The sequence below is a fragment of the Opisthorchis viverrini genome, assembly GCF_000715545.1.
Source record: "Opisthorchis viverrini unplaced genomic scaffold opera_v5_27, whole genome shotgun sequence".
NCBI lineage: Eukaryota > Metazoa > Platyhelminthes > Trematoda > Opisthorchiida > Opisthorchiidae > Opisthorchis > Opisthorchis viverrini.
In genome coordinates, this window is record NW_008751682.1 from 1520890 (window position 1) to 1539125 (window position 18236).

Sequence of the window (18236 nt, forward strand, 5' to 3'; positions counted from 1 at the left end):
CTAATATGTACCACAGCATGTTTTCGTATTCTGGTGGACAAAAAAAGTAGACTTTGTATTGTGTTCTCAATCGTGGATAATTCACAATGCACCTGTCAATTTCAGGCAATGAACGGTCAATGAACAAATCCCAACTTGGAGATTACGTGATTTCACTTGATACAAAATCATGCTAACTCATGATACAAAATCTCTAACAAGTAGTTAACGTTAGTTTACTGCGAATAGTCACTTGCCTACTTGGTCTCTTAGTCTAGGGAGGCCGAAAACGTCAACCTCAAAGCCTGAACACTTTTGAACAAAGAAATTGTTCCATGGGGAATACCCAAGGTGTTCCTTGCCGGAGTTTAAATATCTCTCTCCAGATATACAACTTTCCAACCAAACTCTCCGTCAGTGGATTGAAGTAGTACATATACAATAGATGGGGCCCTCCAGGAGATATTGTTTTTGTATATTTTAACATTTTTGGAGATGATCCATGGAAACCACTGGATAGAAGTTAGTAGAACAAAAGCCCAAACCGTCCAGTGACTCAAATGCTAGGAATGGAAGTAAACCGGCTACTCGTGTAGGTAAATATGCACCAGAATATATACTGGAGTGAGAGCGTGTCACCGAGTGTCTCACGATGACTTGAAAATGAATAACTGATGCATGTGTCAGAGGTTTGTTCCGTACATCCAAATCATCAATAATAAACCCCAACTTGTGATATTGTGTTTTGTAACTTGTGCCCTTGCAACATGTAGCTTGTGATATCACTTACAGTGCAAACTGGCGACTAATCCATAAGCTTGACATTTTTGTCAGTCTGCCGACGCATATTCACGCGAATCCATATTCACCCTTAGAATCGTAAAACCCGTGTCTGACGCGATCGTGGCACGTGAACTGAGGAACAATTATTTGCAATGCTGGTGAAGTAAATTATTCAACCTGATATCACTGCTTTTTAAACAGTTCAGCTCAGTTCAGATAAGAGAGAGAAATACTGAGCTAGAATTTCGCTCTTCAGTGAGATCCACGCGTCCGTGGTGCTGACCAACTGCGAAGTCCTGAAAGATGGAACAATCAATCAGCAAAGCCTGTGTCGTCAGTTTAAACGTTGGAAACTAATCCGCTCTAACGTGAATACGTCTGCCTGTTCAGAATTGATGACTCGAGTGTCCTAACGTCAAATGCTGTAATCATGCTAATGCGTTCTCCTTGTAGACGACGGAAGTTCAAATCTTGCCAGCGCTTTGAATATGCATTGCTGACCAGCTTTAACAGAAGTGACGTTCGGGTCCAGTATTTCGCCCTTTGATATGAACTCACCATGCTACTTGTACCCGTATAGGAGGAGGACCGTTCAAATGAGAGAGCTGTGAAATTCAATTATACAAATTACGTAATTAACTGCCACCTATACAACAGGTAGTCTCTCGTGAAATTATATTCTGCATATTTTTTCTTCAAGAGTGTAGCAATGTTCAAACGCCGCAAGCCGGTCTATAACCTGGGCCTTTCCAACATTACAGTCTTTGTACTTCAGGTTATCCATAGCAACCAGCGGCTGCTGTGAAATATTCTAATATAGCTGATAGGAAAAATGCAGTGCAATATGCGGAGTTCAGTTCGAACTGCAGTCATTTCAACCAGTAAGTTCGTGCCTCGACTACTGAGTTCTCTCAATGTGTTGTCAGGGTACCACTCGATAACTCAAGGGTCAAACAGAAATGCCTGGATGATCGATCGATGGGCATTTTTTCAGAGATTTCCTCCAAGAATTGCCTTATGATAGGCTTCCATAAGAGAGGTGAGTGCGGCCAAAATAGTGTCCCATGATCATAAAAGGATAAATATTTTACTGATGGCACCATTGTGTGCAAACTATCTCCGATGTCAACCAAAAAGACTAACTTATAATGCATTTGGCGAGTAGCGTCGCGTAAACGGCACCCAAATGCGGCAATTTTGTTACGCCGTGGACAGCCAAAATCCCCAAATACATAAACCAAGAAGGCAGGATCACCTTTAGCGGACCTGTTAGCTAAGCTCATTGGACGATTCTGAGGCAAGCCAGCTGTGGACAAGCTGCGAAACCAGATTTTTACGGAAACCAGAAGGGTTCGAATGACTAGTGTGTGCTCAAAAATGTCTCAAATGCGACATTAAAAAGTTTGCTATTCACTCTGAACGGCTTAAGAAAAACCCGCAAAAGTTCATGTACGATCGGAATCGACTGCACTTTCATCCCGTAATTACCGGTTGAGTTAAACGAAAAACTGAAGATTATCACTGATTCCGGACAATACTCTGCTAAACAATTAAAGGCAAACTAACTGCAATGTCTGTAGACCGGAAAATTGTTTTGGTTCTGTGGGAAAAATAATGAAAACTTTCTTGCTATCATTAAGTCTAGACGGTTCAAGTCTACCCGACCAAGCTCACATATAGCACACAATAACGCGCTGATCGCACAATGCGTGTGCCACTTCGACAGTGGCATTTTCAAACTGACAACTACTTTGTCACCATTGCCTTATCTGGCGTAAATGATTATCGTGGCTGTCATTTTATTCACTTGTTGCCACTGGCCACATTTCATGGGAATAAACTGAGTATATTTCGCTTGTTTGTTACCGATGTCTGACTGGTTTTTGTGACTCAGCGTAATACACAACTGCGAGCATGCGCAAAAGTTTTAGTTTTCGCTATCCCAGTAGGATACGACTAGCGCACAACAACATTCGTAGAATTTATTCACCAAAACGAATAACACGGAATCCATGCACGATACCAAACAAACTCTGTGGTCCATCCAATGGGATTTCAGCTATTCCATCCAATAGGGTAGTGGGATTTCAGGCGGCTTATATCCATCAAGGGGTAATTAGGATTTGTGCATGCACAGGCAGTTCAACTTTCATGTGGAAGTCAATGATGTGAGCAGTATGTTACAATGCTGTCATCCTTTATCGCCGCTCTGCGCTTATGCGGTATTCACTGTGATCGGTTTCTTTGGAATTTTCGTGGATGTTAAATACTGTGAGTCGAAATGCACAGATCAACCTGATGGTATTCACCATACTTACCAGATTGAAGAAGAAACGCCTGTGCCCATTCACATAGGTGATCTGACAGCCGATATTTGTTTCGACAACGTAAACGGCACTGAATCTTTTCCAAGCACCATGCGCAGGTTCATAATATTCCCTTCCACACAACCATACTTCAGCTATTTTGAAATTCGTCAGGCCAAATTCCGTAGCAATTTAGATGGAACTCAACGGACAATTTTCAAACAGTATCTCATTCTCGTTCGTTCGATCGATCGGGAGGTAATGTGTGATCATTCCATTGTGGACTGGACGTCTTCAACTGAGGGTCCAAATTCAGCACTACTCAGCTATCGAAATTCCCATTGCTTATGTGAAAGTAGTTCCGGCCTATGTACAATCCACCTACACTTGCTGTTACAACTGGCACCCGTGGTGGACAGTAATACGAATCCGCAAATCAGACCGTACACGCTTTCGGATAACAATGAATTTATCACCGTGCAACTAAATATTATAGACATAAATGACAATACACCTTCATTTCAACCGTCAGAATATACTTTGTTCGTGAGTGAATCTGAGGGACCGGGCAGTAAATTCCGGCTTCCTTCAGCCGTGGACAGGGATCTTGGTAGAAATGCTAGGGTTTCTTATGATCTTTTTTATCTCAACCATTCCATTTCACAGCATTCAAAAAACCTTTCGATTCCAAGTTTACTGGAAAGCATCGACATTTTAGATAATGGGCAACCAACTTTTTTGCTGGAAATGATGGACTACTCTGACGAGCTCTTCCTAAAATTGCAGTCAAAACTGGACAGAGAAATGAGATCTTCGTACCAAATCATGATAACAGCAACGGATCAAGCGCCGGTACGTCAGAAAACGGGACATTTGCTCCTTCATGTAATAGTGGAAGATGTGAACGATTCCCCTCCAAAATTTGAGAAAAGCATTTATGTGTTCCATGTACACGAGTCTACATCTCCAGGCTCGAAGGTTGGTGGCGTTCACGCAGATGATGAGGATTCTGGGGCGAACGGGGAAGTAACTTATCGTCTACTTCAGTCCTTTTTTAACGGATCTTGTCGGCACACCTGGAAAAACCGTTTCCGGATTGATGCAGGGACCGGCGTGATTAGAGTTCACAGTCCGCTTGATAGGGAGCAAGATCTAAAATTAGTTTTTCAGGTGGAAGCTGTAGATCATGGGCAGCCTGAGCGTTCTGCAACAACCAAAGTGATAATTTTTCTTCTAGACGATAATGATAATAGCCCTTCAATTAGAGTGTGGGGAAAACACGTGTTGACGAACCCGAATGGCTTAGTTGGTTGCAGTGATCCCGATGCTTGCTCCCTTTTGACTGCTGGCGTACAAATGCAACTAACTATTTGGGTGACAGAATGGCTGAAGCCAGGTTCGGTGGTAGCATTTTTGGAGAGCTGGGACTTGGACGAACTGGAACGCGGTAATGTGTCTTGTTCGGTTAACAATGGCGAATACCTATTGCAGCATGTCCAAGAGCTACTTATGGGTAATAGTGTTCTTGTTAGGCAGTCTGCGAGCAACAAATCTGGCGATCCTTGTGCCATTCTTTCATCGAAACAAAGTTCAAAATTTTATCAGCTTGTAAATTCGCGTATTATGGATTGGGAAATGAAGCCACACATTTACATCCCGATAGTTTGTCATGACGCTGATAAGGTACTGCCACGATCATCAACTCTCCTGCTTCAAATATCCGTGAAGGACGAAAATGACAACGCACCCATTTTCAACTTGCCTGTTATTGTCTCCCCGGCAATATGGATAAACAAACATGACTGGTTGCCAAATGTACCTGAAGAAAAACGTGGTCCATTGAAAAGCCTGACTCCTTTTCAAAAGGAAATCAAAATCGTTGTCCCCGAAACGCTACCCCCAAACACAACGCTTGCCTATTTCTCAGGATATGATGCCGATGATTCTCAAAACAGCGAACTGCTTTTTCAGATCAGTTTGGATGAACGAAGTGGATTTGCACCTCCATCGACTGATGTACATCATTTACTGACTCCCGGGAAGGGGTTCTTATCCATCAGCGGGATAACCGGCAGTTTGCTTATTACATCTTCATTGCTAAGTGCACCAGCTCACCAGTGGCACAACTTTAAGGTAATTTTAAGTGACAAAGGCGAACCTGCCTTGACAACCAGCCTTCCAATTTCAGTATGGATTCAAACTGTTAATCAGCATCCACCTGAAATCCTGATTGACGTAGAGTTTCATAGTGGAATTCAGCACCCTGAAAATCGCACTAGCTCTTCAAATATCATAAAAATTATGGAAAATGAACCCCCAGGCACAGCAGTCTGTCGTCTAAAGGTGATTGATTTTGATCGTCAGGAGGCTGGACGTGTTAGTTTTTGGTTGGCAGGAGTATATAAAGTAGAACATAACGCGACCACAGCAATACACGAAAGCCCGTTTTTGCTCAACAATAGAACAGGTTTGGTAACAACCACGCGTTTTCTTGACCGGGAAGGAGATGGGGACGAGATTATTTTGCATATTTACGCTCAGGATTACGGAACACCGATGAAAACTACGCTGAAGAATATATCTGTACGTATTTTAGATATGAATGACCACACTCCCATCTTTCTAATGCCATTGAAGCCCTGCTTCAATGGTTTGGTTACCGCGGACCCAGAGTCAAACAATCAATTGTTTATCTTGAATGGGAATTTCACTTATGAACACACTGTTCCCCATTTCTTGTCCGGTGACTCAGCGTCAATTCCTGGTGTTTTATTTAGAGCTCGTGACGCCGATATAGGACAAAATGGAGCCGTATCTTATTCAATCATTCCTAGTTGTCTGTCTTCAACGGACGTTTCACGAGCAAAGCAATTTTTAACACTTAACAACAGAAGTGGCTGTCTAGTTCCGAATAAGCAGCTTATTGATCAGGACCTACCAACCGTGTTTCATTTTCGACTCATGGCTCATGACAGTGATGTTGGTCGACATCTTTGGTCGGCCCTGGAATTAGTAGTGTCCGCAAGACTAACCAACAACACCAGTTTAACTCTGGAGATCTCAGGATACCCAGGATCAGTCCACTGTGAAATCCAACCCCAGGGTCAATATGGCCAAGAAAATCGGGTTCAAACTATTCATGAACTAACCCCCTTAATGCGCGCTTTGCTAAGCGTTACCGTAATGGCAGGAGCAATGGTGGTGACGGTCGTCATATTTGTGCTTGTGAAACGCCCTGGTTGGATAATTGGACGAAACTATTTATTTGAGGCGTCGCAGAAAGTGAAGATTGACATCTTTCAGTGCCGTACGGGTAAGTTCGCCTTATCAAATAAATTGAAGTGTTGTCTATGAGAAGTTGTAGTTGGCAGCGTTTCCTTCTGCACGTCGGTTACTAACAAGTGACATGGTTTGTACTGTGTGTGGGATGCACAATGAGTCACCTAATATAGGGGCCTTGTATCTTGTATTCAGCTTCTTGAACTGGGAAGCAACTATAGGTTGACACTGATTACCTTCAAGTCTGCCACCCGAGTCAACCATTAGCTGATCAGATAAAGACAAGTCGGAAAGTTAGCTCAAATCTCTGTCTGATTGAGGTGGGTCACTACGATATGATAGATGAGGGCGTATATGTCTTATCCTTCAGTTATACACGCTAAGCCACTTTTATTCAAAATTTGTTTTATTCGGTTGTTTCACGGTGCTTGAATGTTCTTAAAGGCCTATCACAGCGGTCTTTAGGGTGGTGAAGCTAAACATATATTTTGATTGCTAAGACTCATGCGACGAGTGATTTATGCACCTTTCCTGCGGTATAGCATAGTCATCCGAATCATCGCCTTTCTGGAAATATAAGATTACGTAATATTGTGAAACTTTGTGGGTTATCCAACTGGTTCTACTGTGATACATCAGAAATGAAAGTTCAGTAGCTTCACCACTGGTACCGTCTGATGTACAGATGACGTAGATGACATGTAGAGATTATACGTAGTTCTTACACAGGGTGCCCACTTGGAACAACCTAGTGAAAACAAAGCGAACACTTTCTGTTTTTTAGATTGTGTTTAGCGTGGTTCTAAAGACACGCGTCCATTGATAATCTGGGCGCATATCAGTTGAAGCTCTAGCGTGGTTCTCTAATACCAACATTCAAATTCCAATATGCACACCATTAAATATAGGTTTGAAATGTTGCCGTGAAGGTGTACAGTAGAAAATATTCTCCATCGATTCATGAGGAGTCAAGGGCCTATTTGCAGAATGGCGGAAAGTTAGTAACGGCAGTCGTTTTAAACAAAAGTCTGTCCTTGTCACTCACTTAGAGCATGTGTAGTGGTGAAAATAAACCAAGATGAACCAACATCGCTTTATGGTTTGGACGGCTCAATAGGTGTCTGTTTCCCAGTTACTTTCATTTGATTCGCTCTTTTAGATATATCCGTACAATATGCTACCTTTGTTGATCACACTTGGCACCCAAGGGCATGATCAGCGTTAGAAAATTAAAGCTTCTTGTCAGTGTGCTCACTAGCCGATTTCCACCAGCCCACGCTGATATTACGTAATTGAATTATGCTGGGAGACCTGTGCCATCAGTCGAAGAAGCGGCCAGAGATTCTCTGAAAGCAAATATTGCTGGGATGTTTTTGCGTTGCATGCAAGTGACCTGATAATCGACGTGAAAGAAGAGCGATAGGGAAATCGTTTGAAACAATTATAATTAAACAGACTGTTGAACAGAACGCAGCCAAATATCTGGAAGATTAGGAGGTTAGCAATTTCCGCACTTGGTGCGAGTAAATCTATGGTTTCCTTTCTCTTGTAGACGCACTTAATTTCATTGTCCTAAAGCCAATTTAATTGATTCGGGAGAACAATGTAGAGGGGGGAGAGGCTTCAGAAAAATGCAAAAGAATGGACACATATTCACATTGTCAGGCGATGTAGGCAAGTTAGAATGAATACACTAAACAAGGTGCAAAATGATCGCTAGTGTGCTCAACAGGTCTTTGAAGTAGTAGCAACTAAAACTGGTTGGTGCAATCCTCAGAATCATCTTGACCAAACCGGCGGTTGCAACTGCTCCTTGCCCATCAAAATTAGAATAATGATGATAGGTTCTACTGCGTGCTGGCTACGATTTCTGGCGTACACTAGCGTTGAGAAAGACGCACCTAGTCATTTGGAGCATTCGATTTTTGGACCGAAACTGAAGATCTTGGCGCTGGTACTGTATACCTAGTAAGTTGTTTCGTATACCCAGTACTTTGCCATACTTCTTGAACGTTGGTAATTCTTACTCAAATCAAGAAAATAGCAAATTTGTCTTACTCTTTGGACAAATTACTGTAATACTCAATAGGTTTAATTAGCAGCATTGGAGTGAATGAGTTGGCTAAATATGCAACGTTTACTCAAAACTATGCTGGTTCCAAGGGAGGCTGTGAACAAGCAGCTATATTAGTGAATATACACTCATTTGCAAACTAATTTGTTTCTTTCGAGAGACTCACCTGGAACTTAGCTAAATCTCTCGTTTTTGATGTTCTCAGGCAACTGAATGTGCTGCACTAGGCTGCCTCATATTTCAGTCGTTACGATATTTGAAATATCGCGATACATGTATATCTTCGTAATGTGCTACTCATAAGGTTGCTGAAAATCCATCGACAGCCCACGACTGGTTTCGCCAATCTTGGGGCTCCTCAGGTAGGCGCAGTTCCAGGGTTTCCGTCAACCCTATGTTCTACTTGAACTCAAATTACACGAAATTAGTGAATATACACGCATTTGCAAACTAATTTGGTTCTTTCGAGAGACTCACCTGGAACTCAGCTTTCAGTGGACTGAGAACATCCAAAACGAGAGATTCAACTGGGTTGCAGTTGAGTCTCTCGAAAGAACCAGACTTGTGTGAAATAATACTTTGATTCATCAAGTTTTGTAGCTTCAAAATTCAGGCCAGATATTGGGATAACCTGATATTTAGACAGATTCACAATGTGCACATTTTAAATCAACAATCTAGTCTGAGAGTGCTTCGAAAGCCGTTTGGTGCCGGGCAAGATTTCGGTCCTGACAATGGATCTCGTGGATTGCTAGAATCTTGGTTTCTTTGATACAGCTATCTGAGTACTAGGACTTGTAGTTCCCGCCTGTGGAATTATTTCTCTTTCCGCCGGAAATTATCTGGTTTCCAAAAATTTTTCCCTTGCTCTCCTGCTGTCATTCTGCAGTACAGAAAACCTCACCTGTTTCACCACACATTTTGTCAAGTTTTATTTTATAATATCACATCAAGTAAAACATTATGTAGATAAATTCCACAGGCACCAGAGAAACAGGCCCAAAATCTCTGGATAATGATCTCTGCACAAGGAAAAATCTTATAATGGTTAATGGCATTTTTACTCCCTTTTATATTTCGTCAAACCGTGACAAGAAACATATGAGCGACCTAAGGTTGTTTCAGCACTGTTGCTGAAATATTTTTCCGCCGGTTTTGTATGAGTTGAGTGACCCTGGATTCCTCAATCTTCTGTCGCATTTTTTTACTTTTTTACTGGTGAATAGTTTTTGAACCGTCGGTAAAAAGTCCTGAAGCATCGCATTTTATTTGCTTGATATTATTGAAGTGGGTCACCTCATTATGAAGATGTCACTGAGATCCGTCGGCTTTTATTCAACCAGGATTTTTGAGTAATGCATGTGTAATTGAACCTTTTAGAGTATGCCACATGTTACTTCAGTCCAATATTACCTGGCTTAACGCCTGTTGAGTCAAGCAAACACGCTACTACCAGTGGACATCACTCAGATCTTTAGTAGTTCAAATTATCAGTGTGAACGGGTTTGTCACTTTATCGATTAATCATTAGAGACACCATAAGCAACTGTGACCTCAAAGTAAATTTTGGGGTTATCGGTTTCCATAAGGAGCAAACCATTAATAACTAGAAAGTCTGACCGTGCACTGGCACTCCGGGTAGTTTACCGTTCCTCTATGCTTAAAGGTGGTTGCACATGAATTAGTAATCTCTGTGTATTGAATGCAGTAGGTTCACAACAGATCTCCCAAAGAACAGCCACGCCACGGGAAAGCCACTGGGAGAATAGCTTCAACGAAGACATTCTGGGAGGAGTACGATGATTCCCAGGAATGTTCCGAAGTAACCGTTTCCATTTCAAATAGTCCATTATTGGGACGTGTCTCTTAGATTAATCTATATTAAACCGTCAACTCGTCAAATAAGTTCGCCCGCTAAACATCTGCCTAAAGTGTTGGATGCTTAAATACCTGATTTTCGTCTACAATAAGCCCGAAGATAACAGAAGTCCCTCGGAGCTAGACCTAGAATTTAGCACTTTAGATGAAACCGTAAACTTCTATCCTGTTTGTAATTGGGTAAACATAGCAAATTCAATTTTTGAGTCTTCCCAGTAGCTTGATATCTGCGAATAAGCACGCTAATAAAATACGAAAATAGTTTAATAATCAGCCAAATCGCATACTCGTTCTACAGAAATATTTCTGACTTTTCGTTTGAGTTTCCCGAAACAACCAACATGTTGAACAATGCCGACAGTGAAGTTGCATTTTTCGATGACAGTGAGATCACATTAAATGGCCCTAAATTAAGGGTGTCAAATTTTCGACATTTTTGAATGTCATTGTGTGTTCCAGAGATACTCTTAAATTCAGCATTGCACAGATTTTTGAACCCGTAATCTTTCTAAATTAAGGTGTGAGTGGGAAAGTTAAGCATAAGTTGAAATTACTCCGTTCCACAAACGTCTCATCACAGAAAGTGAATGTCAGCAACCAAGGCGTTTTAACCATCCAATGCAATAGCATGAGTACCTTGTGAGTGACTTTTTAAAGGCAGACAACGGATAGGGCGTTTTCAAAAACGCACGACATAAGCAAATCACAATTGGTTATTGACAATCAAACCGAGACTGTGCAAACAAATGGCCTGCATTAGGGCTCAGACTGGGCAAGGTAATAGACAACATGTGCCACAACTGAGGCTGTATAGAATAAAATCCCCGATGCAAAATTAATGCTTGGATAATGGCAGTACACGGGGAAGAATATGAATGGTATGCTTGTTTATAATGTGATAAACCGTATTCTGAAGTTACAAGCCCGATAAACTAGATCATCATTCTATGAACAAATTTGACTGTTGGTTGGTTACGAATATCCACAATAGTAAAAGTAAGGTGTTTTGCTGAAACATATCATCAAGCTCGTCGAATACAGGCATATTTTGGTTACTTGAGGGCCGAACACGGCACTGAAATTCTTTGAATGCCCAATTTCACAGCCAAAGAATAATCAACAATGTTTTCATGGTGCGAAATGCCAGCCCAAAAACGATCAATATGTAAATTTGTGGGCAGTTTTTTGAGCATTTGATAACAAATAGGTTACCGTATAAGTATATAAATTGGAAAGATTTTATGCCCTTAACGCTATGGGATACATCACATGCGGTGTGAATTATTGCTACATGCAGTTCAGTATCAACCTGTCGAATACAGTGTGGTAGTCATTGCAGCTTCTGGTGATCATGTGATGTCTGTCGTCCATTTCTGGAGGGATAACCACAGCGGATTGAAGTTGTTTTTGACTAGCTCATGTGAAATTTCGAACTCAAACACTAGTCGTTGGTCAAAGTTCAGATAGTTCCTATAAAGTTTCAGCATTTTCACGAAATCTACCAGCCTTTGCCGTCTTGGCAATGCCCACGAACGGTAAAATGGTCCATATGAGGGATTTTTTCGTATCGCGGTTATAATTGGTGGGAGTAGGGACATTAGCATGCATTAGCATGAGTGTTTAATTATAACTGTAACTTTTAGCATTTGGACCATGCAGAATTCCACCTTTTGTACGGTAGAAAATATATTTCAGCATCCCAAAGTAGGCCCTTCTCCAAATGAGACCACTTAAGCAGTACTTCGTGTGTGGTCCTGTCCACAAAAAGCACACCAGTCCGACATGTAGTGAAGCCCTTGATGTGGATTTTTTTCAACAAACTGCCGAAATCAACTTAAACCATATTTTGGTGGTTGTCATGGTATCTGTGTATCCTGAAGAGAGTGAACTGCTGCGGACAATTTTTGCAAATAAATAACGATTTTGATGACGGTTGCTTCAGAATCCAGGAAGAAATTCATCGAAATCTGGTGTTATTATTCAGCATGGGATTGCCAAACGGACAATATCAAACTAACTTCTACAGTACCGCGAAGTACACCTTCCAGACTCGGTTCTTATAACCATCAGCCGGAATGTGGAAAACGTTGCATGTAGGGTGAGAGGCACCGTAAATCTTCAGGGTTCAAGGTGGAAGGAATAGAACAAATCTGCGAATAGTTTCAAAGAATTGGACCTACCCAACTCTCAGAAGACCCATCTTGACTAAATCGACGAAAGAAAGAAAGAAAACTAGATCAAACGTCCGCAACTCGAGGCCGCAAACTAATTATGGCTACAAGACATAAGGTTGTCAAAGCTAATAGACATGTGGATGCACATGTGGGGAACAACGACTCATACTGGATTCGGTACGAAAAATAGTACAGTTGACCACCGGAAAGCGAACTTGCAACCGAACAACCCGACGAATGTAATCTGGCNTTATGGCTACAAGACATAAGGTTGTCAAAGCTAATAGACATGTGGATGCACATGTGGGGAACAACGACTCATACTGGATTCGGTACGAAAAATAGTACAGTTGACCACCGGAAAGCGAACTTGCAACCGAACTACACGACGAATGTAATCTGGCCTTCCCCCAAGAATATCGGAATGCGCACATGTACTCATAGTCAATCAAGTATGAACCACCAACGAAGGTGAATTTTTGAAGGCATAATCTCGATTGAAAAGCCCTCCGGAAAGACTGAAATCGATCTGAGATTTCAACCGCTAGGCTTGTACAGTGGCGGAAATCCAAAACAAGTGGGCAAGGAATCGGTTACAAGCGCAGAGTTGGCAGCCAAATCCGTTCCACCTGACCAGAGGACATAACTAACTAATAAATGGGAGGGTAGAAGAGAATACAAAATAAAGGGCGAATCGACAATGTAAGGCATTTAATAAACTTATCCAACATATCGCCCGACACATGTTGGTAACATAGGTTTTAAAATAACCAAACAAATTCAGGAATATCGGTTGTTTTTCTGTCACGGCGAAATTATTCTGGTTATTCCGCACCAAGGAAAAACACTAGACCCAAGTTTCGCGCTTATTATGTCCCTTCAGTGAAGCGTGTCCATGGTCTTGACGAGGTCTGAACCCAGGCATCTGACATGAGCGACGAACGTGGTACCACCAGAGTACTACATGCAATTTGTTAAGGACAATAAATATATCAGATTTACCCAACAAAATGAATCAAATGAAAGCTTTAGGGAACAACTACTGCGTGAGTGTAATTCATCTCAGAAATAAAAATCTGCATAGGAAAGTTCTGCTCATATTTACAATAGATCACCCGGTGATTTTGGGATACACAAGTAAGTTATATTTTAGCAAAACCCATGACTTCTTGCGGCGCATACTGTTCCACGATCATGCAATCACTTACAATATACTAACAAGTTGTGGTACCACATTTTTATTTAACTGCACTCTCGTATGCCAAGTTCAAGACAAGGTTGTAACGTCAGGTTTAACAGATGGGGTCGTGGTTGAAATCAGGTGTACAACTAAGCATGAGGAAGCAGGTGTTTCTACTACATTTGCAAGCACCTTAAACAGGTGATTCCAAGGGGAACAGATGAGACAATCGGCTATGTTAGGGAAGAAACCGACATTTTCAGTAAAATAAAATGGGCCTTATTAATACATAGAAGAAGTCTATTGTGTCTGACGAGACACGAGGGTATTCTTTCGTTTTAATCCATACCAACTGGCACGGCTTCCCGACAATAGCCTTTAAGCATGCAGATTCAATAATATATGTAAACAGTTATAGATAGATCAAGGAGTGAGACAGGGTTTTCAAGAGCTGAAAATTACCTGCGCTATCTTATTAAAGATACACTTGTTAGCAGTCACTTGCAACTCGGATTTTGCAATGTAAAGTATTACTTAATCTCAGTATTTCCATTCAATAATTTTTTCACATAAACCGAGCACAGGCGTTTGAAACTTAATACAAATACAGTTAAAATATTATGTTTAAGGTTGGTCAAAAAACGAAAAGCTTGTAGGCTCAGTTTATCTAATTCGTCTTAGCTTGACGCAAGTTTACGTATAAAAACATTAAAGATTTGAGGAGCAGCTGGCGCCACACTTCCTTACTTCTGGAGGGACTGCATCGTGGACCAAAACCAACCCCAAAAAGTTTCGTTCAGTGCTACTTGCTTAGATGAGTACTGTCAACAGCCTAATCTAAAGTATCTAACAGCCGGTCTGATAAGTTAATTAAAGTGCTTGAACTTTGTCCTTCATTTCTGTTTGAAGTTGTTGCGTAACGCGTGTGTGGTCTTTCCCCTTTATATGTATCTCCACGTCTTCTGAGCAAATCTTCAAACTTGTGACAGATCCTGAATGTCCACTGGTTAGCAGACATTTTCGAATTATTACGACTAGATACGCAGGAATAGAACATGCTCTGATGCAGCTGGTAATCCTTATGAATCTCCGGATTTTCATAAAATACAGGCCAACATATTAGGTAAACCGTCATTTGTGAGAAAACCGCCTTTTTGGATGCTCAACGGTGACGAAACATTTACTTTTTAGAGATGTAACAGAATCGATCGTTAAAGATCCGGTACACAGCATTACTGATTACGGAGCTCTTGGGTATCTTCTACCTGACACTTATAAATGGTTGACTTGATTCGCCGGTTATTGCTCCCGAAATCATTAATCTGCTGCTGAATCAAGGAAGTGTATTTGCCCTTCTACGCATTTATTGGTAACAGCACAACAAGCTCTCTTGACCGCTTATTTGAAACGCGTCCATATTGGTGAACAGCAGTCAATATCATGCCGCCAAGTGAGGGGTACTGCGATCACTTCCATTCTTTCTCTGGAAACTAAGCTTTTAGATATCGAACATTTTCCATCCCTCCTAGTTTTCAGCAAAAGTCAGAGTCATTTTGTTGGTGATCAAATCCAAAATTCCGTTGAGGAATTTCACAGTGTTAAAATAGGCAGTACGCTTGTTTTCTTTCCCAAACTATTATGCCTTTCCTAAATCTGAAGTTCGTAGACAACTCCAGGATTTAATGAGAAATTTGATAAAACCATATTCCATCAACTCTGTATAGTGAGAACCATTTGTATCTTCAGTTTCTTATATTTCTATACCATAGTTCGCTTCTGATAATGCTTGGTGCCTCGTATATTTCTACAATTCTCCAAAATACAACATCAGCAGGTCTTATCCGTGCATATTGATCATTGCGTTACAGAAAGTGAAACAGTAGAATATGGAACTAAAATTTAAAACAAACCTCACACCGCAAATCTTGTATGAATGTGCTGCTTGACGGGATATAAATATCCACAAAGCTTCACATCGTATTAGGGTCCCATTTCATCATGACGGATACAGTCAAGTAAACCTAGAGTTATCAGCAGTCTTGTCTGTTAATACTGCCCAAGTCTACATTAATTTCAACTTATTATACAAATGTGACCGATTACCTCTCATCGGGCATTGCATTCACAATCCTGTGATTTGGACTGCCCATTCATCACCCTATTAGAGCATCCATCGAATATGTCACTTTTTACTTATGTCGTGTTCCACAGTTCAACAGATTTGTGCAGCCATGTAGCACGATATATTTTGGTTTCCCAGTATTCCGCTTATATGACGTCCAACACAGAATAGTGTCAATGGAATAATCTAGAGTTAGATGGTACTAGTCCAGTTTGGCTGAAGTTAGTAGCTGAACGCGCTGAAAGCTTCATTAAACTATCTCAAAGTGATGAACACTTACATCACTCTGTCTTGGTTTGCTGTGTTTCGGGAATAGTATATAATTATATTATATTTCAACCAATGGAATGGTTTTTTCTTATACATTCGTCCAATTTTTAAGTAAACGTATTAGCCTCTAATGCATATCAAAGTGTGTCCGGTATATTGTGTTGCAAAATTCTAAGTGTTATATGTGCAGTAATGTAAATTGCCGAGTGAAATTAACACGCTTTTCTGCGCTTCGGTCTGATTAGCTGTAACAGCTAGTGAAGGTACCGGAGGAGGATTTCTTGTTATTCCACTTTTTAGCTCAAACAGGTGATGTTGTTTCACACAGTCGGCCTGCTGTATGGCAGACTTGTAGCCCTCTGAGTATAGTTCGAATGATTGTACGTAGCCCGTGAGGAATCTGGGGGAGAGTGTCATAAGTAAGGAATCATTTGTTACACCCAGCACAATGAAGTTATCTTGCGAGTTGCTTTTGAGTGTTCGAGTCTAATGAATCCGCTTTATCACTACCGACCATAAGGATTTATGGAAAACTTGCCTGTGCTGCCGACAGTAGATGTGACCGATTCTCAAAAAACTTTAACCAATAAGTGGGTGGTAAAACCACCCAGTTGGGTTTATCACTGTGGTGCATGTCGCACTCTTAATTATGGTGAAGCAAGAAGGTAATTTTGCAACGAACTACTGGTTACACTTTTTCTCGAGATATCACTGCTATCTTCTAGCGTATCATTTTGCCAATATTTCCGTAAACGCGTGAAAGAATTTTTTTCAGTTTAAATTCAGCAACATTTGTAGACAGAAAGACACATTACTGTAAGTCTCCGCTTGGTCCGTTGTTGGGCATACGAATCAGCTGAATCTTATGTAAGGAAATTTGCTATTGACGTGTTGGTTGGATTGGTCACTGACCCAACTGAAATCAGCCCTAATTAGTTGGTAACCGGATTTAGCACGATGAGTCCGGAAACCAGGTTCATCATGTAACACTAAGATGGCATTCAAATGAATGGAAAAAGTAATTGCAAAATATGGGAGATAGTGCACATGAAACAGGCTGGAAAGAATTATATATCCATTTCGTGAGTGCTTTGTTTGAATAAGAAAAGGAATATGACACTACATCTCAAACTAGAGAAGTGGGGTTTTCCTGAATGGAAGTGGAGTTAAAACAACCTGAGGATCCTTCGTTTTGGGTGCTTCTTCCATTCATTTTGCGTCTTAACTAGCCCGAATAAAACTGGTTTGGATTACACCCTACTGGTTCTGGTTTTCAATAAAAAAATACAATTAACAGGTGCCCTAATGATCTGCCAAGCACAGTCCTGTATTTGCAAGATCAACTTTCAGATCTCAGCAGCAGTCGAAATTTCAGGCACTTAGCGCTTCAGGATATGCTGTGAGCGATAACGCAACCAACAGATTTCCATAATTTGCTGCGATTATCGTCATTACCATTAAGCAAACGAGCAATAATTAATGTTGCCTAGCTTCTAGTTTACTAAACTAATTTCAGTTAAATAGTAATACTAAGAATAACGAATTCTGACATTTCTTATGCTCTTGTGCAGAGTAGTTTAAAACATTGTGCCAACTAATTCTCCCTGGATTCACGGAACAGAATATTTTTATCTTTCATTATCTTTCTCCGTCTTTTTATCTTTTTTTCTTTCGAGGTTTTACTTCGATTACAATGTTGTGCTCGTGTAGTTGAAAGTAGACACCACGTGATTGTCGAATTTCCATCACACATAAGCCCGTGAGGCTGCAACGACTGAAATATAATGTTTGCATAAAAATCGGATAATTTCCTTTACAGGCTTATCAAGTTTCAATGCTATTAAAATGAATAAATCGGCCGTTTGACCATTAATGATCGTATGAAAGAGTTTCAGCCGTTGAAACGTTAGCTGGTGTAAATTTTACAGGTCTATCTAACTGCAAAACATTGATGGAATCTTTCTGCATGTCAGTCAACATGTGTTTTTAGGCAACAAACTACCACAACAGATCTGTCATACATTTTGATAATTTCCCTTACTTAGGCAACCTTGAACGTATGCTTTGGTTGAAGACAAGCACGCACAATGTGCTGGTACTTTGTTTCCAGACTTGTGAAATTGATACTCACTTATGGACGCTTCACGCACGGATCTCCAGCTTATTCGAGTTTAGCTGCTTTGCCATTCGT

General features: G+C 40.8%; 1 protein-coding gene across 1 annotated transcript in view; it reads left to right on the top strand.

The window, feature by feature from the left end:
- Positions 1 to 2891: 2891 nt before the first annotated feature.
- The window catches only part of T265_02215 (hypothetical protein), a gene marked incomplete at both ends in the record, with an annotated part of 37490 nt that continues 22145 nt past the window's right edge, over positions 2892 to 18236 (top strand). Inside the window, one exon of the mRNA XM_009166403.1 lies at positions 2892 to 6381. Within this exon, the coding sequence (XP_009164667.1) occupies positions 2892 to 6381 (3490 nt within the window). The remainder of the gene's footprint in view (positions 6382 to 18236) is intronic.